We start from the raw sequence: 23,882 nt of genomic DNA on the forward strand, positions 1-23,882 counted from the left end.
AGCTCTGTTATAATAGTTTTAAGCCAACTGTCTGTACATAAGTGCAAATCATCTTCCTTCTTTCCTTTCCTTCCTCTTTTCTTCCATTCAATGAGCAAATATTATTTAAGATTTTCCTGTCCTGTGCAAGACGGTCTAGTCCCAACTCAGAGAAGTTGCTGCCCCTTTTTGTAGGAAGCTCTGTCCTCAGAGGTACAAGCAAAACCCAGAGGATAAAGGAGCTAGAATGGGCAGGGCAGACAGGCAGGTTAGGCTGGCAAGTGCAGCTGGAGGCGGTGGTGGAGACAGTCAAGCCAGGAACGTGGGTGGAGCATGAAGGGCCAGCGATTTCAGAATAAGTGATTGCCAAACATACATCGGGCTCCTCAAAGCTCCCATGACCTCTCAGAGAAAATGAGGGAAGTTTCCCAGGGCTCTGTCCTCTTCAGACTAGGAGTTCTCTAACTAAGTGACCTCAAACTAACTGACAGCCTTCGAACTAACACAGAAACAGCCCACCTGGGAACAAAGTCAGCATGGAGTAAACTGATCTGGAAGATACTAAGAGCTGGAGAGGCAGAGATCTGATAACATCAGGCGCTGGATCCAGCCATTCCTGAAGCTAACTCTCTGGATATTACTGCTATGTGAGCCCGTAAGTATGCCCCACCCCTTTATTGCTTAAGCCATTTGAAATTATATTTATGCCACATATACACTAAAGATTTCTAACTAATAACAAGAAAGGGAAACACACAAAGCTCTGGGGGCAGGAGGTGGTGACGGCATGCTTATCCATGCCTAGTCTAACGGGTGCCAGTTTCAAACATCCCTTTTCCAGGAGGGCTTTTCTAGAACCTCAAGAGTAGGTGAGATTTTGGGTCACATAGTCTTCTAAGACCCCGGGTCCTTAACAACACTTCTAATAACTCCAATAATATAGTCATGCCATTTTTATCCATTTATCGCTAGCATCTCACATAGTGCCTGATGGATTTTAAATGCTCAATAACTATGTACTGGATTTTTTAAAAAGATGAATCTGGTTGGAGAGGAGCATGAAAGGTTTACTGGAAGAGTTGACGTTTACCGTAGCCTTGCCGGAGGATGACCCGGTCAGGATGGACTGTGCTGGGCTGCAATGACAACCCCCTTCTGGATCCTATTGGTGCGTGGTAACAAGGTCTATTTTTTCCCCTTGTCATATGATGATTTTGGTCAGCTGGGTACTCTGCTCTGAGTTCCCTCCTTCTGGGTTCTGTTGGACGGACCCTCCACCATCTGGAATGGTCCGTGTGGCCGGAGTTGAGAGTGATGGGGATAGGAGATGAATCACCAGCGGGCTGTTAAAGTCCCCATCCGGAAGTGACACAAATCACTTCCCCTCCCGTTTATTGACAGGGCAAGTCATACCCAGGTGCCTGATTTCAGGGGCAGGACGTGGAAAAGCTGACTTGGAGGTGAACGACCTGGTGATATCTCAGCTCTCAGTATCTCCCAGTGCTCAGTTCTGCTCCACACTAGCTTTGTTCTCAGGCAGGTCCTTTCAAGATTAAATCCATGTTTTCCCCAGATGAGTGACAACTCCAGAGAAGGGAATGTGGGAGGGCTTTCTAGAAGGAGAAGACAGCTTGGCCAAAGGTTCAGAGGTGCCGACGTGAGGGTCTGCTCGAGAGGAAGTGGTGAGTAACCCAGTGGTCGAAGGAGGGAGAAAAATGCCTGGACATGCTAGCGGACATCTCTGTTGCCACACTGGGGAGGGGTGGTGAACTTGGCAGGCAGTAAGAGCAATAAAAGGTTTAATTAGGCAGGACCTATGATTTAGGTTATTCAAGATATCAGCCAAGCAAGGGATGACGGAAGTGGGCTGGCTGGTGGAAAGCCTGGCGAGAACTCTCTCTGGAGCATCAGAGAGCAGCTTCATCAGGGTGGCCCTGAGCAGGCCAGTAAGTAGGTCTCTGTGCAAATGCACGAAAAATATTTGGTAAACACATATTAATGAAACCCTGGGTTGAATCCTGTCATCACTCCTTCTCCAAATTAATTTCTAGCCCAGAACCTCAGAATGTGATCTCATTTGGAAATACAGATGCAGATGATTACATTTGCAGATATAATCAGTGAGGTTCAGAGGGGTCATACTGGATTAGGGTGGGCCCTTCAGCCTGTATGACTGGTGTTCCCATGAGGAGAGATACAGAGACAGAGAGAGATACAAGGAAAGAAGGCCCTGCGATGACGGAGGCATAAATCAGAGTGACGCAACCGCAGGCCAGGGAATACCAAGGCTTGCCTGCAAGCACCAGGAGCTGGGAGAGGAGGGCAAGGATTCCACCTTGGAGGCTTCAGAGGGAGGCTGACCCCACTGACTCCTTGATGGCAGATCTCCAGCCTCCAAAACTGAGATAAAATACATTTCTGTTATTTTAAGCCACTCTTTTGGTGGTAAGTTGTTATAGCACTCCTGACAAACCATTACAAACCAGGAGCAAAGAGAAACTGGTTATTATGGCCAAAAGTTATATAGACCTCTTCATTCCTACTAAAAATGGAAGATTTACTGTGTACCCTGAACCAAAGGCGAACATCCAACCGCCTGTGAAATTGTTTTCCTTTCGCAGATTTTCCCCATTGCTCACAGCTGGACATTACATGTCAAGGATGCTCTCAGAGGACTGGGAAAAGGTTCAGAGGTCCACAGATATGATCCTTCTACTTGGGCTCCCGAAGCAAGCAGAAAGATCCCTTCCCCTCCCCATGAAGTCCAAGCAGGGCTGCAGAAAGAAGGGAGAGTTCAGGAAGAAGCACTTGCTTTTGCTCACTTGTTCAACCACTGTTTACTGGCTTTCTGTATGAATCGGGTACCTTGAAAGATGCCAGGAGAGATGGGATGAGATGATGATGGTCGTGATCATGATGGCTAACATTCTATCAAGGACTTTGTACATGCCAGGCACTGTTCTAGGATGTTTCACAGGTCCTTATGTGACTTCCCTGATGGCTCAGATGGTAAAGCATCTGCCTACAATGCAGGAGACCTGAGTTCGATCCCTAGGTTAGGAAGATCCCCTGAAGAAGGAAATAGCAACCCACTCCAGTACTGTTGCCTTGAAAATCCCATGGATGGAGGAACCTGGTAGGCTACAGTCCCTGGGGACATAAAGAGTTGAACACGACTGAGCAACTTCACTTTCTTTCTTTCTTTCTTTTCTTTACGTGTATTAACTGGTATTTCTTAAAACGACCCTAGAAGATAGCTCTGTTATTATGTACAACTTCCCAATGAGGAGGCCGAGGCAGCAAATTACAGAACGTGCCAGGGCCACAAAAGCTGGTGAGATCAAAGATGAGATACAAATGATCTGCAGAGATGAAAGTCCCAGCTTCCCAGGAGGAGGGGCGGGGGTGGGGTGAGGGAGACGGAGAGAGGAGGGGGGGGGGGGAGAGGGAGAGGGGAGAGAAGAGGGAGGAGGGGAGGGGGGCGAGGAGGTGGTGTGTGGGTGCAAAGAAGACTTGTTTTCCTTAAAGAGCTTTGTAGATTTATTAAGCCAGGACTGACTCCTGAGGAACTTGGTAAATTAAATGCTAAAAGTTAAAGGAAGGGGAGATGAGGAAGTGGAGGATGTGGATGGGCATCTATTTAGAGAAGTTTGGGGAGGAAGAGGCTACATAGTAACTGGAGGGGAACTTGGGGTAAGAGATGATTATTAGGATGGGTCATAGATTGTTGTGAATGTGTACTTGTAGATTAGACTGATTGACAAGAGAGGGAGATATGGAGGGGAGCCCAATACTAGAAAGAAGGGATGCTAGCTTTTCAGGGACTCTTTTTCACATTAAAAAACATGGAACCGCATCAGGGGACTCACACACCGTGGCCAGAAGGTCCAGCGGCTTCTCTTACCCATCTTCTCCACTCTCATGATGAATGTCAAGACATGTAGGTTAACTGCCCGAGGGACCACAGCACCCATGTGGTGAAATCAAGCATTCTTCCCAAGTACTCTCTCTCAGCCCCAAGTTCCCATGAATCCAAGACAGAGCCTGGGAATGGATGATGCCTCTGGTCCTTCTAGTGAGAACAGTCTATGAAAAAAAAGGTGTCCATGCTGCTAACTAGAAATTTCCAGGGACATTAGTCCTGAAAATCCGATCTGATTTGGTGATGGATCTGCATCACGTGTGCATTCACTAAGCAAATCTAATTCTGTTGCTGACCAGCGAGAAAGAGAAATAATTTAAATGGTTCAACACAGTTGCACCCACGTTTGGCTCAGAGCTTCTGCTGTCTCAGCTGACCTGGGCTGGGGGACCAGCGGTGCAGGAAGCTCTCAGTGCCCTGGGGCCACTTCACAGGGGGAGCACCTTCTACCCCGGTGCCCATCCAGGGTTGCCCCCGAGTCCTTCCTTCCTGCAAGTGGATGCAGGAAAACGGCTTCATCTGGGCACTCAGAGCATTGCAGAAACAGCAAAGTATTGCAGCACTGAAGGAAAAACAGGCTGTATTGGACCCATGAGACGGAGTCTGTGATCCAAACGACACCTCCTTCAGAACTTTTCCGAGCTGCTTTGGACTCTGCAATGATCTCCTTTCACCCTGGTTGGAGAATGCCACAGAAAATGCTACCCACCCACCCCCACCCCATCCCCCACTCCGGAAGAATTCTTCTTTTCTCCTCTCTTTGTCTCTGGTATCTTGTCTCCCTGATCCACTCACTTGTTCTCTGCTCATTGTTTTCCAGAAGGCTTGAGTTCCTAAGCAGAAGACTCGTCTGCCATTGGACAGAGCCTGCTGCAGGTCTGGACCGCCCTGAGTGCTCCACCCCGCAAGTCGTCCTCAAAGGGGTGGAAGTGGCTTCTTCTGGCAAAGTGCCCTCTCCAGTCCACACGCCAGGGCTCCCATTTTTTATTGAGGAAGTAGTGGCCTACTCCACTTTTGAACTTGAGCCTCTATATCTTTTGCCAGGTAATAAACAGAGCAGCTCAGTAAATGTTGAGAATCGAAATAGGGGAGGTAAGGGGAAATGGATGTGTGTAAGTGCAGTAAAAGAAAGCTGGCCTAATTTTGTTCATTACCATGCCCCCAGTGTATATAACAGAGGCTGAGCAGGTGCTCAATCCAGTTACCCAAGAAATGAGCCCAGCTTAACCTTCTCTTTGGGTGAATGGGGAAACTGAATCTTGGCGCTCCTCAGCTTTTCAGTCCTTTTCCCCAGCAGCTGAATGCAGAACTTGGCTCAAAGCAGTGGCTCAATAAATATTTGTGGAATGACGTAATAGGTAAATACCAGGACTCCTGGAGGCCAGTGGGCTGCACAGAGGAGAACCAGGGCCCTATCTTGAGCAAAACCTGGGCTGGTGGAGGGAAGAGGTTTACCACCATCAGGCAGAGGGCTGGAGGAGGAGCGCAGATGCAAGCAAACACAAGTCTGGGCAAGGGGCCTGGGGACAACGGTAGGGTCTTCCTTCACCCATAAAATAATATTCTCCCGGTGCAGGTGCAGTGAGTCTCACCCGGGTTGCACATTAGAACCATCTGGGAAGCTCTTAAAAGACGCTTGGGCTGCACTCCCTGAGATTCTGATCAAACCGACCTGGGATGGAGCCCTGGCCCGTACCTTCTTAAAAAAAAGTTCCGCGGGGGATATTGATAAGCAGAGCGCGTTGGGAACACGGAGTCACAAACCAGACAGTAGACAAGGCGGCTAAACGCGGAAAGGGTGCTCAGTACAAGTTCTGGGAACCGGGCGAGGAAGGAGCGAGAGCCTTCCTTTCCTGCCAGGGTTCTGGGGGCGGGGAGAAGGACGCAGGGTGGGAAAGGGCAGGTGGGCTTCGAACTAGGGAACCGGGGTTGGGTGAGAGTGCCCAAGGACTGGCTGAGCAAGATGGACGCGATTAAGCGAGAGTCTGGGTTTCAACGTAAAGCTGATGCAACAAGGAAGGGTCATGGGGCGAGAATCGCAGGGAGCAGGTCTCCAATAAGTTAAGGAGGCAGCTTATTCGGGACTTGGGATCTAAGACCCGGAGTCGCTCCTAAGGGAAGTCCAGGCGTGGCGCAAGGGTACTCGGAAGAAGAAACTCTGAGATGGAGACGGGGGCCACTCGGTCACACGGAGACACACGGAAGTCCACACGCACACGCGCGAGCGCGCCCAAGCACACGCACCCGCGCCCAAATGGATCCCCAGTGCACACACGCCCGCTGCACACGTCCAGGCCCCGGCCTTCCGGACGAGGAAAGGGACAGCGCTGCGGAACGGCCGCCGGGACCCGGAGGGCCGCTCCCCGCCTCGCCTCCACGCGGGCTTGCGCAACAGCATCCCCCGCGCGCTGCCCCAGCAGAGCCAGGCGCGCCCAAGGGAGTGGGAGGAGCTCCCGGGAGGAGGGATCGGCGAGGGAGCCCGGAGGGGGGGGCGGGGCGAGGCGCGGGGGGCGGGGCCGCGGCGCCTATAAAATCGCCTTCCTCCCGGGCATAAACAAACCTCGCCTGGCTCCCAGCTCTGGCTGTGGAGCGCACTCCTCTCTTTGCCTCTCTCCTCGCTCCCTCTGGGCGCCTGCAGCCTAGCTCCGGGTCCTTTTCGCTTTTCTCCCTCGTCCTTAGGTAAGCCCCACGCCCTCTTCGCGCCAGGAGGGGTGGGATCGGTCGCCTATGGGTGCTCCTGCCTCTGCTGGACCGCCCTTTGTGGCCAGACCTCCCCTACTCCCGGAGCTGCAAGTGCTCGGTCTCTCGGTGGCCCGTGGGTGAGCGCCAGGAGGGGCTTTGGGGGTGCGAGCACTACTGGAGTGGGGGTGTTTGATTCGGCCTCAAGAGGGAAAAAAAGGTCCGGGTTCACCTTTCCCCTAGCTGAGGAAGTGGGATCCTGAGGATCGGGGTAGGGGGTGGAGAGCCCCCAATACCTTGATCGCTGCTTCCCAAGGCCCTCCGGACTCACACGGGCGCCCCAGGCTGGAGGGCGCGCTGGACGTGGGAGGAGGCGAGACCAGGAGTGTGTGTGTGTTTGAGGGTGGAGGTGGGGTGTGTCCCTGGAGTGGGGTGTCTGGGGAAGGAAGGATTGAGTGCGCCTGTAGAAAGGAGATGGCTAGGGGTGAGCGGCGCTAGGGACGAGGCTCGAGAAGGGGACGTGGGTGTGTCTGCTTCCCATACTCTGCCCCCAACCAGTGTGTGTCTGAGGGGCGGGGGCCCATTCAGCCTGGAAGTCGGGGTGGAGCACGCATGTGTGTGTGTGCGCGCGCGCGTGTGTGTGTTGGGGAAGGGTCCTAGTGTTCCAGCCCGTGTGACACGCGCGGGAGCGAGGGTTGGCGAGCATTGCTGGGCAGGGTCGCCCCCCGAGGTGGCCCGGGGTGGGCGCTGTGGCGGCGCGTAAGCGGTGGCCTGGACCAGAGGGGTCGTGTGGCATCTGGCCGCTCTGCGCTGGCTGGGGCTTCGAGTGGCGTCATTTTCGCCTCCGCCCACTCTCCCCAGCTTCCCTGCTCTCTCCTGCCCTCCGAGGGGAGGATAACAGCTGGATTTGCTCGGCCCTTCCTGGGAGATACGCCGCGGTCTCGGATTCAGCCGGGGTCAGGGCGTGTGCACCGTGGTGGGCTCCGGGGGAAACGCGCTGTCACCGCTTGGGTCGCGTGGTGGGCTCCGGGGGAAACGCGCTGTCACCGCTTGGGTCGCATTAGTGGCTGAAGCTGGGATTTAGTGGCTATTTGCCTTGCTCCGCTCCACCTCCCCCACTCGCCCGCCTGTCGCCTCTGCTGTCAGACATCCCTCTAGGTCTGGGGCAGCACCGACTTGTGGCTTGTGTGGGGGAGGTGCCCGGCAGCTGGTAGGGGAGGCAAACCTAGTTGGGGAGGGCGCGATTGTCTTGTGCCCAGACCATCTCTTCTTCCCAAATGTCCTGGGCACTTGAGTTTGTTTGGTTCCTTTGAGTTACTGGGAAAGATGAAAGATTCAGAGAGAGTTCAGCCAGTGGCCAGGCAGGAGGGCTTTAGCCATCAGCCATACTTCACCTCCTAAAGAACAGAATATCTAAACACAGAGTGTGTTCTTGCCGTGAAAAATGCAGTCCCAAGGCAGACCTTCCAGCCCAGCTTCCTCCTGGATAGAAATGCTGGAATCTTGACTGAGTTTCACAAAGGTGAACTGAAATAAGCAAGGTACAGAGAGTGCAACCCACTGCACCTGGCTTCAAGAGGTTCCCCAGCCAGGGCAGAAATGCAGACAAGGGTGCAGACCCCAACCCTCTGTGGTTGTAACTGTTGGGGTGACTCAGGGTGGGGGTCAGGGGAGGAGGGGACACAGGAGTGGTCAGGAAGTGATAGGATACCTTTAAAGGGACAGTGCTCTGGAGTCAGGAGCGAAGCCGGATATCCCCAGACCCGGGACTTGGTAGCTCTGTGGCACTTTGTCTCTCATCATTTTCACTCCTCTCAGAGCGAGAAGGAAGGCCTCGCCTGCCTCGCTTTGGCACCTGGCACCTGGCCCAGGGCCAGGCCTTTGGGAGGAGATCAAATACAGACACTGAATCAACTGAAAGGCCCCATTCCTCTGTGATCCCACAGGCAGTTAAATTTTTGGTGATAGCATGTGACTGCGCTTTCCAGGGAGACCTTGGAGAATCTTTTGGGGTCTCTTTTCCTGAGAAGCAAATCCAGGCTTGCTATCTGTTGGTTTAATAATTTGGAGAAATTAAAAATTCACACAAGTTCCTGGTCCAACTTCTGCCCAGTTTACAGATGGAAACTGGGACCCAAAGGCAGGGAATGACTTGCCGAGGAGAAGCCAAGCCTGGAAGTCAGCCTGAGTTTCCCGGCTGTGATGGAAGGTGGTGAACAGGGAATCTCCGTCTTGAGAGATGTATTTTCTGCCGTCAGAAAATGAGTTGGATCCTCACTGAGTTTCTGGCGGGGAAACTTTCCAGACAATGTGGGTGATTGATGGGTCAGTTGATTTTCAGTCTGAATCAGGAGTTCCTGAGACAGAAGCAGAATCAGCGTAGTGAGAAAGGGCTGCAGCCCTGCTGAGTGGTGGTGGCCCAGATTTGGGCTGCCCAGGCTGGACCCCAGATGTGAACAAAGCCCTCCCCGCCCTGCCCCCCAGACACACACATCCCCTGCCCTCAGCGCACTGAAATCTCCTGGCCTGAGCGGCCTCAGCACAGATGGGGAAGAAAGATCTCATTGTGTTTTTCTGATGGCCTGAAGCTGCAGTTCTTCCTTGGGATCCAGAGAATCCTATCCAAAGCGTGACTCAAAAGGCCCTGTGCTTCAGAAGGGAAGCCAGGATGATGACTCAGCATCTAAGATTCTAGCAGGGAGGGGCCCTGACTCAGGCAGAGGGGGCTGGGAAGGGACAGGACCTTTCTCTCTCTCCGAATCAGCAGCTATATCCCACAGCCCCTCTCATCCTCACGAGAGCTCTCCCTGTGCTGTCTTGGCTCCATTGATTGGATGGGAAAACCAAGGCCAGGAATGTTTAAGGGACTTGCTTGTGGGCTATGTGACTGGAAGTGGGAGGGGCAGGCTGAGAACCCAGAGCATCAGACCTGAAAGCCTTTGTTCTTTTTTCAAAATGACACGTTGGGGTGACTGCAAAAAGGCTTGAGTGAGAAGAGCAGAGAGGCCAGCCAGAGCTCTGGCCTCAGTTTCCCACTCTGAAAAATGAGAGTAACAGATACTGTCTCACCGGGACGTGTAAATATTAATTGAGTTAATCTACGGCAAGAGTTGAGGACAGTACTTGCCCATGAGGCCACGGTGAGGGAACTTGCGGTCAATCATTTCCACCAATGGCATTCTCAAGGCATTGCCTGGGGAAGGCCTGCAAATGCTGGATTCATGTTTTGCTTCTTGAAGTTTTTACAGAAAGCTAGGCTTATGCAGATTGCATAAAAATATAATGGAACTTTGTCTGAAATGCAGATTTCCAGGCCTGGTAGGTCTGGGATGGGCGAGGGATCTGCATTGTTTCAGTGCTTTCTGGGCTGGATTGGGCTAGAGTGTACTGCCAGAGAGGAGGATATTTGCTCCAGAATGATGGCTGGGGGAGAGCAAAAGAAAGAGGGGGGCCACGTTCCTCATATCTCCAGGGTCTGGAGTAAATAGCTTTTATTTGGTTAAAGTGCCTTGTGATTTCAAGGCATCTCCTTGTTCCTTTGAGACAGGAGACATCCTTGCTATTTCTCAGATCAGAAGACTGAGGCTTGAGCAGGTCCCTTGCTGGTCCAGAATCAAGTGATGGGGCTCCGTTCCCGGTGGGCCACCGTGGACCATTCCCTGCAGCATTATCCTTTGAGGCTGCCCAGGCCCTCCTCTATCCATCTTTGGAACCTGGACTTGGTTTCTTGGCTTCATTTCAGGAAGCCCTTCCTGACTCCCTGATCTCAGTCTGGGCCCAGCCCTGCCCTTTCTTTCTCTTTAAGTTTGGAGACAGACACAGGCAGGTTGGCCGTCTCTGCTGCGGACCCGGCGGAGGTCAATTTCCTGGACGCTCGCTTGACCCCTGCTGCGCCAGTCCAGGCTTGTTGGAGCAGGGTGTGCCGGAGGAGTGTGATTGCCAGTATGCGGACCCCACTGCTCCAGAGCAGACGCCCTGTGAGAAGAGACCTGGCAACCCTGGCACCCTGACTTGGCGCTGCCAAATAGACCTGATTACAGAGTGTGGATCCACACACAGGTTTCTCTTCCACCCAGTCCTGAACTTCATACCGTATATTTACCGAAGACCTGCCCACCTGGGCACCGTCTCCAGGCATTTCCAGTCCAGCAGAGGCGTTCCTCCAACTGAGGGGCTAGGAAGTGGGACTCCTTAGCAGTCTGGGGGATTCATCTTTTGTTTTATAAAATTTTTTTTTCCTCCTTAAACCTGTGGAAAGCTCTGTACCTATGAACGATATGCCCATGTACTGCTCTGCTTAAAGAGGTGGATGGGGACCTTTTTTAAGGAAGAACAGGGCTCCATTCTGTTCCCCCATCTCTACCCCCAACTCCACCTATTGGCTTTGAGAAGGTTCTGGGCAGCTCTCTCTGAATGTGAGTGTGAGAGTCATTCCGAAGAGGTAGATAATTCTGAGGACTCTCTTAGCTGGGAACCCTCCCCCTCCTCTGCTCTTCTTGTTAATCATTGAACTTGCCTGCTTTCTCCAGTGAGCCCTCCCTGACTTCCCCCTCCAGGCAGGCCAACTGGGTTGGGTGCCCTTCTTGGATCATTCTGGGTTGTGTCTGCTTAATTACCCTTTTGCCGTAGACCGGAGAGTGCACTTAGTAGGCAATCAGTTAATATTGGTTCAAGTAGTAGTAGCATAGTTGCTTCAGTCGTGTACAACTCTTTGTGACCCCATAGACGGCAGTCCACCAGGCTCCCCTGTCCCTCGGATTCTACAGGTAAGAATACTGGAGTGGGTGGCCGCTCCCTTCTCCGGGGAATCTTCCCGACCCAGAGATCGAACTCAGGTCTCCTGCATTGCAGGCAGATTCTATACTGTCTGAGCCACCAGGGAAGCAATGTTGGTCCAAAGGATACCTCCATTTACTAAGGAAATAACCGTGGGCCCTGTTGTGTAGGAAAGATCGGAAGGTCATCCAGAGGGTAAGAGCAGCAAGACCAATTCGGGGAAAGATTCTTTCAGTGTGGCAGTTGTCCCATCTCAGGGACGAAGGGTTGTGTAGGAGGAATCTGCCTCCACGTCCCATGCTAACGCTGGCTCCGTCTGTGTGCTTTCCACACATTATCTCACAGACCTTCCAGTGCTGCTCGTGTTTGTCTTGCAGATTCACAGAAAAAGCCTCTCACCCACCCAGCATCCTCCTTTAGACTTCCGTTATCCTGCGCGTCCCCGCAGACTGTCTGGTCTTCTCTCTGCCAGACAGGTGGCTGGGCTGCCAGACCTCCATGGAGAACCGACAGGAAGGTCCTGGGTCGTGCTGTGGAGCAGCGGGTGGGGTGAGGACCACGTGTGGGCCCCTCCCTCTTCCTGCTATTGTGTCCCAGACTTTCTTGCTAGTTCTGTGCTCTGGCCCAAAACAGAGAAGTTGCCTTTGGTCTCCAGCCTGGTACCCAGGGAATGGATGCAGCTGGGGGGTGCATTCTCTTTAGTGATTTCTTTTTTAGTCTTTCAATATCAGACAGTCTGTTGGATGCTGCTGAGGTTCAGCCTCCAAGCAGAAGCACCCAGGGCCTCTTGAAGGAATTCTGATTGTCTGATCGTCTTTTTTCATTTTATAGACTTTTGAAAGCCCTGTTTTCTATCTCCCTTCCCCTCAACTGGGGAACTTTCTAGAAGGTCCAGTGAGTCCGGCCATTATTGTTTACTAGGTTGATTACATAAGAAAAACATTGAGAGGCCATCAGCTTCTTCACCCTCCTCGAAGGCTTAGGTTTCAGAAGGTCCAGAAAACATCACGAGAACCCGTGGACTGCCTGGTAGCTTGATTTCAGAATCTCTTTGGCAAAGAAAAGACCAAAGGACATGTCCATAGCAAGGTGCGGGGAGGCAGGGCATACCCCAAGGCTGCCTTTCTGGAGGTTAATGCAGACGGGGCACTGTTCTCTCAAACCTTCTGGAGTTGACTGTACTCAGAGAGGATGTTATGGCGAACATCAGCAGCATCCATTGATCCCCTGCCCGCCTTTTAAATTTTGTTCTATAAAGAGCCCAGTGTGCTGGAAAAAAACACCGCTTTCACGTGGCTTGGAAACCAGGCGTGTTCTGGAGGGGACAAAATCTGGGCCAGTGGCTGACAGTAACAATCGATGCAAGTTTATCAACAGTTGTTCCTGGTTCCCCTCTCTCTCTGCTTCACTGGAGGACTCTGGGAGGCTGTGGTCTGCCTGTCCCTGCCCTGCCCACCTGCACTCACTCCAAAGGATGGAGTCTAGGCCTTTAGGAAGTCACACAGGCCTTGGCGTTTGAGCCTCAGATTACCCACTCGTAAGCTGAGGTGATCCAATCCACATTCTCCCAGGGACCTCCTCCAGGAACAAACAGAATAATGCAATGAAGCTTTTTTCTGAAGTATTGAATATGGCGGATCCCTTCTATGTGTTGTGAAGGGAGAATGTCTAAGATGTGGACTTTGCTCGCAGCCTGGGCCTCTGGTGGTAACTCAAGGGGGCTGTGTATGGTGGAGAGAGAAACACGTGACTCCGCCAGCTGATCCACACAGGAGAAGTCTCTGGGTGTTTCTGTGCTTGACGCCCCCCGCCCCCGCCTCGAAGGGACTTTAGGGGCCCAGCAGAATTTGCCAAAGAGGAAGGGCAAATGCCCCCTCCAGGTGGCTTGTTGGAGGAATGCCAGAGCTGGTGGAGGACTCCAGTCTTAGGGACGAGGAGGAGGTCCCGGCTGGGAGAAGAGGGTCCTCCAGGTTCCCAGGACAGATGACCTGAGCGGAGCCATGCTGCAAGAGGCCCTCATAGCACCCCAGGGGGCACCTCCCTTTTGTCTGCATGTAGCACCTTCCTGCTTGGGCTCCCATCCGTCCTGAGTTTTGGGGACTATGTGATGTGCATAGAGGGCTTCTCAGGTGGCTGAGCAGTAAAGAATCCAGTTGGCAGGAGACACAGGTTCGATCCCTGGGTCAGGAAGATCCTCTGGGGAAGGAAATGGCAACCTGCTCCGGTATTCTTGTCTGGAGAATTCCATGGACAGAGGAGTCTGGCAGGTCACAAAGAGCTGGCACGACTTAGCGACTAAACAACAACGGTGTCTGTAGAACACTTGCCACATATTTGTAGATGGGAAGCCGAGGCCCAGGGAGGGGATGAATGGCTTGGGAACAGTCATGTGGCGGGAGGGGCAGGTTTCCCACGCGCCAGCTCCTAAACAGTGTTCCCGCTGCTCCATCAGGGCTTGTGAGAATCCCAGGCGCTGTCCGTCCCCTTGCTCTCAGGGTGACTGGCTAACAGCTCTCACGTGGCCTCACGGCCTGAGATGCCTTCGCTCACTGCCTTCCCAGTCCCCGAGGTCACCTTCTTCGCTCCTCCGAGCAAATCTCAGTCTTGGCTTTGCTGGAACCCATGGAGTTCAGCTCATTGCTGACTGGCTCCTGGGTCCGTTGAACTGGAAAGGTATTTGCCTGCGCCGCCCCCCCCCCCCCACCTGCCCCTGCCCCTTGGGCCTTTGTTACTCATTGACCCGAGTGGTGGCGCATTGGGTCTGATTGCTGGAAACCCATGTGACACCTGCTGGACCTTTTTTCTGTGTCCTCTCCTTGCTGGGCCACTCGGGGACTAAGAATGTTTAAAATACAGACCGTGTCCCCACAGATGGCCCTGGGTCTCTGAGGCAACCAGGGAAGTGCACTGATTAATGAGGCAGTTATTTGCCCGATTCTGTGTGCCATGGTTGCATTGAAGGCCTCCCACTACTCTCTGGGAGCAGGAGTTGTTATGCCCATTTTACAGATGAGCAGACTGAGGCTCAGAGGTTAGATCGCAGAGCCAATCAATGGTAATGTTCAGGTATGACCCTCAGATCTCCCCCCGCCTCCCCACTAACTCCTGGCTGCCTTTCACTTCTGCAATATTGATTTTCTCAGAATTCCTTCTGGGCAGGCAGGTGGGAAAGGAAGAAGTGGTATAAACCAGTCTGGCAGCTGGTGTTGTGACCGGGAGCTCTGCTGTGTGCACTGAGTGGGATTTTGGCAGGAGACCTCATTTCCTGTGTGGAGTGGCTTCCCTCTGTGCTGAGACAGAGCCCACCCTACAGGATGGCATAGGGGGCTGGAGTCAGACACCCAGGCTCCCACCACCCTGCCCGGTGCGGCCTGGCCCCCTTCAGAACTGCCACCTGCAACCCTCCGCCCCTGCAGGGTTGCCTGGGCCTCTGCAGCCCTACGTCCTGCTCTGGGACTTTGCAGGAGGCGGTGGAGAAGGGCAGGCTTGGCATCCGGCGCTTGGCCTCAAACCCAGGGAGAGAGCTTGTTGAGCCCAGTGGGGCTGCAGGTTGGCTGCGGGGGGTGACCCCAGGTGTGGGCACCCTCTCAGTGGAGCCTGAAGGGGACGGGGCAGGGCACCAGCCCTGGCACCCAAACCAGGTCACCTCCTGTCTATGCCTGACTTGTCACATAGTCGGGTCTCACCACAGAGCTGTGATAAGTCCTTTCTTGATCCACTCAGTGTCTGCACATACAACTGCTGTGCAGGAAAACCACCTCCGAGTAAACCTTCCTACTGCACATGCTTCCTGGAACTCAGAAGGGCTCTGAGGGCTGGTCTTGCCTCGTGGGGGGCAGACGATAGGGATGGGGAACACGAGGTGTCCCTGGCTTCATTTAAAAGGTGTCAGCTTTCTTCTCAAAAACAGTTTTATATATTGAACTTCCTTATAAGGTTTCCTTTAGACCCCCAGCTTCTGAGACAAAAGTTTGCAATGTTTATTGATGGATGCAACAGAGACGGGGTTAAGGGCTGGCCTCAAGGGGCCTAAGTCTGCCGAGATGGACTGAGAGCACCCTAGCTCAGAGAAGGGGGTAGGGGGTGTGGGGGCCCGGGGCTCAAGGTGCACCTTCTACAGCCTGTTTGTGTGGTCTTGGGAATCGCAGGCGGTGACCTGGCTGGAGGTCCTGGCTGAACTCACTTGTCGGGACGTGTCCAGTTACAGTTATGAGCTACAGGCTGCCCCGGGCCTGCGGGAACGGCACCTCCTACCCACCCCCACCCCCCCGGGAACGAGGAGAACCTGGAGTGTTCTCTGCTTTATCTGGTCTCCCTGCAGACTTCAGAGCCCTGGGGTTCTCACTGGCTGCTTGGTCTGGGCCCAGGGCATTTCAGCCGCTTCACTCCTGGGGCCAGATAATTCTGCTGTGGGGGTGCCCTGTGCCCCCGTGGGGTGGTCAGCAGCCTCCCTGGTCTACATCAGCTGGATGCTAGTAGCATCTCCCAGTCGTGCCGATCAAGAATGTCTCCGGACCTTGCCAGATGTGGGGGACAGAAGCACCCTCGTCTGGACAAACACTGTGATAGTCCTCTGTGAGCTCCTTTCTGAGTCTCCCCAGGGCCCTGAGCACATGAAGGGTGGGGCTCCCTGAGGCCTCCTCCAGCTTCCAAAAAAGGAGCAGTTCTCAAATACTGATGTTTAAGGGGGATTCACCAGTTTTCAAGCCACTGTCTCCTGGGGTCTGGGAAGCTGAGTTCTAGGAGGAAAAGAAGGTGTGGGGTAAAGGGATTTCTCTGGGAGCATGTTTGGAAAGCCAGGAAAGCTGGACCTGAACTCTTTCTGGTTCTGAGGGAGGGTGAGAGGGCAGGTGAAGGCTGATCCTCCAATGGGATCACACTGGAGTCAAGCCAGCCAAGGAGACCTGACCACGCTGGGCTGAGCTGCAGCCTGAAATACACGTGGACCTGTTTTCGAGGCGTTTCACTCCTGTGGTTTACTAAGCCACGTAAGAGCGAATGTAGACAGAAACATGGGTCTCCCAGGTGGCGCAGTGGTAAAGCATCTGCCTGCCACCACGGGAGACGCACGAGATGTAGGTTCGATCTCTGGGTTGGGAAGATCCCCCTGGAGGAGGAAGGGGCAACCCGCTCCTATATTCTTGCCTGGAGAATTCCAGGGACAGGGGAACCTGGCAGGTGACAGTCCATGGGATTGCAGGAGTCGGACACGACTGAGTGATCAGTTGCTGTGAAGCTGCATAAAAGCTGTGCATCTGTCTGTTCATTCTGTCTGTTGTGATGCTAGGGGCTACAGGGAGGGAAGGGAATGAGCCAGGTAGGCTACCTACCTGTCCTGGAGAGCTGGCAGGTGGGGACGGAAGCCCAGGGATAGCCAGAGACCCTGACTTCACCCCTGGGTTCTGAAGGAGCCCCTGTGACAAGCTCTTAGCGTTGCCAGAGCCGTGAGCTTCTGGAATGCTCCCTGGCCTGTGTAGGCGAGGTGTCCCATGGCCAGGGTCTCGGGACCGTGAACACGCTGAGTTAGCAAGGCCGGCAGACCTTGGCTTTTCATGCCTCCTGCCTCCGAGCTGGCAGCCGCCCAGGAATCCTCGCAAATATAAAACCGACTTTGTTTTCGGAATGTTCTGGAGCCTAGACTCCAGAGGCTGCATAAAGGCATTCTTGTGGGGCTGGTTATCTACTGGGGTCCTAGACCAGAGCGTCCCAGGGGATCTGCCCACAGAGCACCACGTGCTGGCGTGGGGGGAACGTGTGGGGCGGCCCCGCTCTGTCGCCCGCTGACCCCTGAGAGGTGTTTTACAAGGAGGGTTCCTCTGGGTTCAGGGAGCTGGGTCCTCAGAGGAGCTGAAATTGAGACGTTCAGAGACCTGTGCTCTCTGTCTGGCTATTACATCTGTGGAGCCATGAAGAGTTTGGGGCGAGGTCCCCACTCTGGAAACCAGCATGTTTTCACCCAATTCCTGATTCAGAATGTCTGGGTCTGTGACCTGGCGGGGGGCCCTGGTCTCCTGTCACTTACTCCTTCACTCCCATCTCTTCAGCTCTGCCTGTAGCACCTACCCCTCCTTCTGAGCTCATTACACCTCACCCCAATACTGGGCGTGGGGAGCTTCAGACTCTCAGCTTGACTCTTCACCCCTAAGAAGAAATACTGATGCTTCCAGGTCCCTGATTGAGCCCCCCAGGAGGGACTGTGCTCAGGACCTGTCACCCCCCAAGCCTCGGTCCCCAGGGAGGTCAGTTACGGTGGCATTTCCACTGCTGGAACTCCACTCCGTCTTGCTCTTGTGGTTCTCCTGCAGCTGGCCCGGCATCAGACCCCGGAGGGCCCCTTCTGGCCCACACCGATCTCTGCCCCCACCCCGGCCCCCGACCCCTGCTTTCCTGCCCCCGCTCTGGCTCATCAAGTGCTTTGTGCCTTGAAGATCTTTTTTCTTTCACAGTCTTCCCAAATGCTCCGTCCTGTCATCTTGGCTTGAGATAGTCCCTTCTCCTGCCCGCTCCCCCCACCCCACCCTAGCAGGGAGCAGAGTACCCTGCCCAGAGATGAACATGGGGCTGTCTCTGTGGCCGTCCCTCTGTTGGGGATATCTCACTGGTGTGGGGATGAAGAGGAGGGAGCTAATGCCATGCCTCCCCATGGCCGGCCTCCGGGACCTTCTGTCTGACTGGGGCTGTCTGACTTCAGGATGTGGCAGCGACGTGGGTCTCCTTCTAAAGTGCAGAGAAAAACATCCGTCCTTGGTGTGGTGGGTGGGCCTGGCCTGGGTGTCAGGGCCTGGTTTTGAGTGCCGTGGTGGTTAGGTGGCTAAGTTGTGTCTACCTCTCGTGACCCCATGGACTGTAGCCTTGTCAGGCTCTTCTATCCGTGGGATTCTCAGGCAAGAATACTGGAGTGGGTTGCCATTTCCTCCTCCAGGGGATCTTCCTGACCCAGGGATTGAACTCTAGTCTTCCACATTGCAGGCAAAGTCTTTACCGACTGAGCTGTCCAAAAGCCTCAGTTTCCTGTCCCAGGAAACAGACTTCCCTCCATCCCCAGGGGCAAGACTGGGTCGGGGTGGTGGGCGGGAGGTAGAAACTGCTGGTCTGGGGAGTGAAGGCTTCCTCCCTGGCCTCAGTTTTGCTTCTGTCTGGAAACACCTAGCAGCCGGAATTGCTGACCCCCTGGCCTCTGTCTCTGTGCAGGCACGTGACATCAAGGACATGTCTCGGGAATTGCAGGACGTGGACCTCGCCGAGGTGAAGCCTTTGGTGGAGAAAGGGGAGGTGAGTGGAGAAGCCCTGGATACACCCCCTCCCATCCCCACTCGTATATGGACATATGTGTGTGCACAGTAGGAACACACATCCATGCACACATGTGTGCATACACATGCACACATACGCACATGTCCACTGCTTCCTGGTTTCCACAGGTCACCTTGTCCTGTTGCAAAAGGCCAGGAGGTTCTAGTTCAGGCCCCAGCTTGGCTGGCAAGGGCTAAGGTGCCTCGCCCACCTCTGGCCTTTCTGTCCTCACCAATCTCATTTGTAATGAGAGGGGCACTGGACCAGAGTTCCTCCAAACACCTCCACCTTCAACATCCTGTGGTTCTAAACCTGCCCCTGAAGCCCGTTGCCCAGCGGCTCTGCCCCACCTCAGTGGGTAAGGGACCAGACTGCCTGGGTTCAGGTCCTGCCTGCGACACTCTGCTGCTCCGTGACCACTGGCGAATCCTTCAACCTCTTCATGCTCCAGGTCCCCAACTTTAAAAACCAGTGACCCTAGGACTAGTGTCATGGGGCCAGGGTGAGGATGGAGGGGGTTAACTCACGTGGAGCAGTTTGAAGGGGACCAGCTGTGCTTGTGTTCTCGTGTTGCTGCAATTATCACCCTCTTTTTTTGGCCAAACCTTTCAAGTCAACAAGACCTCCTTGTTGGAAGCAGACTCCCCTGCCGTATAGCCTAGCCTGGCATGATCCGTCCTGGACTGGCTGTGGATGGATGTGAGAAACCTTTTCGTTTTCATGGTCGACACTGTATTTTTAAACCACGTTCACATCCCAGTTCTCACTGAGTTTTGTGACTGCCTGTGCTGAGACACCTTTTGTAAAATGTAAAGCTTGGGTTCAAAAGTGGGGTTACTTTGAGGTCAACTAAATGCTTTCCAGAGTAATAATTAACATACACCAGCCCCGCCCTGCATGTGGGTTTCTGGACTAATCATACTTCATAGGTTATTTCCTGCTAAATTAAAGGATAAGGCTATGGCTGATCAGACACTAGGTTCTGTGATTGTTCCCATTTTACAGACGAGGAAGCTGAGTTTCCGGGAGGTTAATTTGTCCTTCTTTGTCGGTCACATGGTTACAAAGTGTGGGGCGTGGAGCCAAACTCAGGCCAACTACCACTGGCAAATGGACTTATTCATTTAATTCCTTTATGACTGCACGTGGCTGCTCTGTCTTAGGTCCATTATTTCGTGGACTTTTCTTTTTTTAGCTTTTTATTTTGTATTAGGGTATAGCTGATTAACAATGTTGTAATAGTTTCAGGCCAACAGCGAAGAAACTCAGTCACACATTTCCATGTATCCATTCTCCCCCAAACTGCCCTCCAATCCAGGCGGCCACATACCATTGAGCAGAGTTGTATTATACAGGCCTTTTTGGTTATCCATTTTAAATATAGCAGTGTGTGTATATCATGGACTTTTCTTAATGAAGGTGAGACGCATCTTTCTATTTTCCATTATATAGGTAATGGAAACTCATTTTGATGGAAGAGAATTTCCCAAGGTCGATTGGATAGGATTAGAAGCCAGAGCAGGGGAAGCTGCAGAATCCTCGATATCATTCCCATGTGAGGGGTCTGCAGACGTCTTCTGTAAAGGATGAGTTGGAAGGTGTCCTAGGCTTTGAAGACCCATGGTCTCTGTTGTAACTACTCAGTTTTACAGTTACAGCCTGGAAGCTGCCCTAGGCAGTATGGAAGCCAATGGGCTTACTGTGTTCTAATAAAACTTTATTTACAAAAAGAAGGTGGAGGAAGGTAGAGGCCCATAGTTGGCCAACTCCAACACTGTTCACTATGTATGCTTCAAATCCATTTTCTCTTCTGACTGCATCTTTGACACAGTCTTGAAAAAAATGAAAAAAAGAAACAGAAAAACTCCCAGGTGATGCAATACATATTAGCATCTTTTAAAAATAATTTTGTTTATTTATTTGATTTATTTTTGGCTGTGCTAGTTCACTGCTGCTGCCTGGGCTTTTCTCTAGTTGCGGTGCGGGCTTCTCACTGCAGTGGCTTCTCTCGTTGCAGAGCAGGGACTCTCGGGCACATGGTTTCAGTAGCTCTGGCTCCCGGGCTCTAGAGCACAGGCTCAGTAGTTGGGGTGACGGGCTTAGCAGCTCTGAGGCGTGTGGGGCCCTCCAGGACCAGGGATCTAACCTGTATCACCTGCACAGGCAGATGGAGTCTTTACCACTGAGCCATCAGGGAAGCCCCATATTAACATATTCTTATCCCTCCCGCTTTGAAAAACCACATGCAATAGTATACCACATTTGCTTTGTTTCCTTAATCACCTATGTCAGAGACCTTTCCAACACCAGTCCATAGGGTACTTGCTTCTGTCTTTCCAGCGTCTCAGTCCTCCACCACGTTTGTTTGACCAGGGCCCTGTATGTGGACCCCTGGGGCCACGTTACTGTTCCCAGCAGAGCTGCAGGTATTCATAGACTCTTTGGATCCTGCATGTTCATCGTTTCATACACGTGCAGGTCTTAGATAAATTCCCCAAGTGGCATCGCTGAGTCCAAGGGTACATGCATGTTTACACACCGCGTTTATACGTTTTTAGGCGGCCTAGTGCTGCCCTTGGGAAATGTTATTTCTGAAATAAACATCTAGGAGGTTATTAACTCCAAGTTACATGTCAGTCTGTCTCTAAGTAGATACTGGCCTTTTCTTTCCAGGTTTAAATGGAAGTAAGCCCTTCATTTCCTTAGACTGACTGAGCAAAGTGTCTTTAATTAGGTTTGCTGATGTCCATCCTCAATCTGAATGACAGCTTCACTCTTGTTAACATTGTGAAGGTTAGGGTTGTACAAAGCAGCTTTTCTACTCTCTCCTGTCAATACACACGCACACATACGCACACATACACAAAGTATGTTGGCCGCCATTTGCTTCCACTTGAATTTATCACACTCCCTCTGTTCTTAACCCCAGCCCCAGGAGATTTGAAGCTATATATATATATATATATATATTTTTTTTTTTTTTTTTAATTGGAAGAAAATTGCTTTACAATGCTGTGTTGGTTTCTGCCATACAACAATGCAAATCAGTCATAATCATACATATATCATCTCCTTCTTGAGTCTCATGCCCCCCCTCCATCCCGCCCCTTACTTTAATCTCCTTCAGCAGTTGGGTGTTACAATTTTAACTCCCAGCCCCTGGCTGTTCAAAGGGGTCCCCTTCCCCTTTCCAGCACCTCTCTTTCCTTTTGCTCTGCTGAGCTGTCTTCTTGCATGGTGGGTGGTGGTGGATCCAGCTGGGCTCAGCTTTCAGGGGGTGTTTGAACTCCATCCTGAGCTGGGAGGAAAGGGTGCCAGCATTGGCCGAGGGCGATTCCAGCCCCAACTTTGACCTGTACTTTCACTGCCACCCGGGGGATGAGAGCCCTTTTCCCATCTTCCTGGGCCAGGCCTGCCACTAACTCTGGTGAAAGGTGGAATTTGAGCTGGACAGTCAGGATTGTTGGATGGCGGGGAATGCTCTGCTCTCCTCCCATGAGAGGTATTTTAATCCAGATGGTGGGCTGCCATGGAAGAGATGTAAAGACAGTGACACGATCAAGTTCGAGCTTTAAAAGTGTAGCACATGGGTGGAGACAGAGACCAGTTTATAGGCAGTTGTGGTTAGCTTAGACCTTCAGATCTTTTTTACCAAGGTGCTAGTCAAAGAGGAATCCATCTACTGTGTCTCCTTTTTAGTTGGACTGCTATTCTTTGAGATAAACAGTCTCTCTGGAAAGAAATAGGCTCCACAAAGGACCTAGGGTTGATATGATAGACTCAGGGCATGGGGAGGTCTGTGTGTTCGGACATTACTTCTCTGCCCTGGGAAAGTGATGAAACTGACCATCTCTCTTGTCTCTCCATAGACCATCACCGGCCTCCTGCAGGAGTTTGATGTTCAGGCAAGTAGAAGATGTGGCTTCCCTTCTCCCTCGCCTTTTCTGTCTTCTCCTTTCCCCTTTCTTCCATGGGTTAGATCCGTGTTCAGACGTTAGGGCTAAGGGGAGAGATGGAAGCCGATTCCCTGCACTCAGCTCCTTCTCCCCAGAGAGAAGTGGGTTTGAGTTCTGACCAAGGAAGCAGGAGCCAGTTAGCCTCTGTGAAAGCCGGACAGAGATCCAGCAGCCCCTTTGACCCTGCAGAACTGGGCAGAGCTGGGAGGCATGTGCACAGGAAATGGCAAGACGTTGGGTGGGCTTGGGACCCTGTGATGCAAGGGGATAGGGGAAGCAAAGGTTTGATGTTCTTGGCTCCACATGGGAAAGTGAAACCAGCTTCTCTGTGGTCTTCCGGCTTCCTCTTTGCTCCGGTTTGGCATGGGAGCAAGATTGGGGGGGTGCCTCTGGAGGTTTGTCCAGGAACAGGCTTTCAGGAGAGGGGATTGACCTCTTTTGGCTGAGGGGTGGATCAGAATCTCAGGGAATGTGAGTCTTGGACTCCTTATTCCAAAGCTGTGTGGGCCCCCACACTGTGCCGGGCCCTGGGGGTGGGGCCAGAAGCCTGAGCACATCCAGGTCACGTGGGCTTCCCGGAGAAGACAGGGCCTCATACAGGCCGGGCGTAGGCTGGCATGCTCACCTGGCCCTCTGCTTGCCCATCACATGGGTACCCCGGCTTCCGCCCCATCCTGAGTCCTGCAACTCCAACATACCGTTCACCTCCTTCCTCCCCACAAAGAGCAACTGGTCCTCCTGAATCTTGTATTTCAGTGATTGGCCTGCCATCCATCAGAGGCTGTGTATCTTGGCTTTGTCTTTGGAAGGAAGGGGAAAGAGGGAGTGGGGTTGGAAACACTGGCTGGTGTGAAGTCAGGGAGGCGAATGCAAAGAGCACAGGCGAGGTGCATGGGCTTTAGTGTGTTTACAGGTCATCCTGGCTGTTCCTGAAGCCCACCCTGACCCCGGGCCCCGGGAAACCCTGGGGAATCCGAGGTGTTGGTTTCTGTTCAGCCATTTGTCCTCTGAGGTCAACACATCCCACTGTGTTATATTGCCCGTTCAGAACACACCAGTTGCACTATCATTGTGCACCAGGCCCTGACACCCAGGCAGACGTGGCCCCTGATCTCCGCAGGCACACCCCACTGAACCCCAATAGCTTTAGACAGCCCAGGTCACTGTCTTCATTCTTCAAGTTTAGGAAGCTGAGGCTCAGAGGTTAGGTGTGCCTGGTCCGTGGTGGCACAGCTAGTACTGTGCTCTTTGCAGTTTCACCGTGAAACCTGCTTTCC

The 23,882-nt window shown here is 52.8% G+C and overlaps 1 protein-coding gene and 1 long non-coding RNA gene across 3 annotated transcripts in view; both read left to right on the forward strand.

Moving 5' to 3' along the window:
* The first annotated feature begins 249 nt into the window (after positions 1–249).
* On the forward strand, positions 250–5,239 carry LOC139186796 (uncharacterized). The gene is made up of 3 exons (XR_011570405.1): positions 250–634; positions 1,016–1,147; positions 4,722–5,239. It is a non-coding gene; the product is annotated as an uncharacterized lncRNA (long non-coding RNA).
* Positions 5,240–6,442: 1,203 nt separating this feature from the next.
* Positions 6,443–23,882, forward strand: part of NDRG1 (N-myc downstream regulated 1) — a 56,160-nt gene continuing 38,720 nt past the window's right edge. The window contains exons 1-3 of one of the 2 annotated variants that reach the window (XM_019973845.2): positions 6,443–6,580; positions 18,548–18,628; positions 22,519–22,554. In XM_019973845.2, coding sequence (XP_019829404.2) covers positions 18,566–18,628; positions 22,519–22,554 — 99 coding nt within the window. In that variant the 5' untranslated portion in view covers positions 6,443–6,580; positions 18,548–18,565. The remainder of the gene's footprint in view (positions 6,581–18,547; positions 18,629–22,518; positions 22,555–23,882) is intronic. The other variant, XM_070802419.1, reaches the window with a different exon arrangement.

This window comes from Bos indicus, chromosome 14 (assembly GCF_029378745.1).
Source record: "Bos indicus isolate NIAB-ARS_2022 breed Sahiwal x Tharparkar chromosome 14, NIAB-ARS_B.indTharparkar_mat_pri_1.0, whole genome shotgun sequence".
In the NCBI taxonomy this organism is placed as follows: domain Eukaryota; kingdom Metazoa; phylum Chordata; class Mammalia; order Artiodactyla; family Bovidae; genus Bos; species Bos indicus.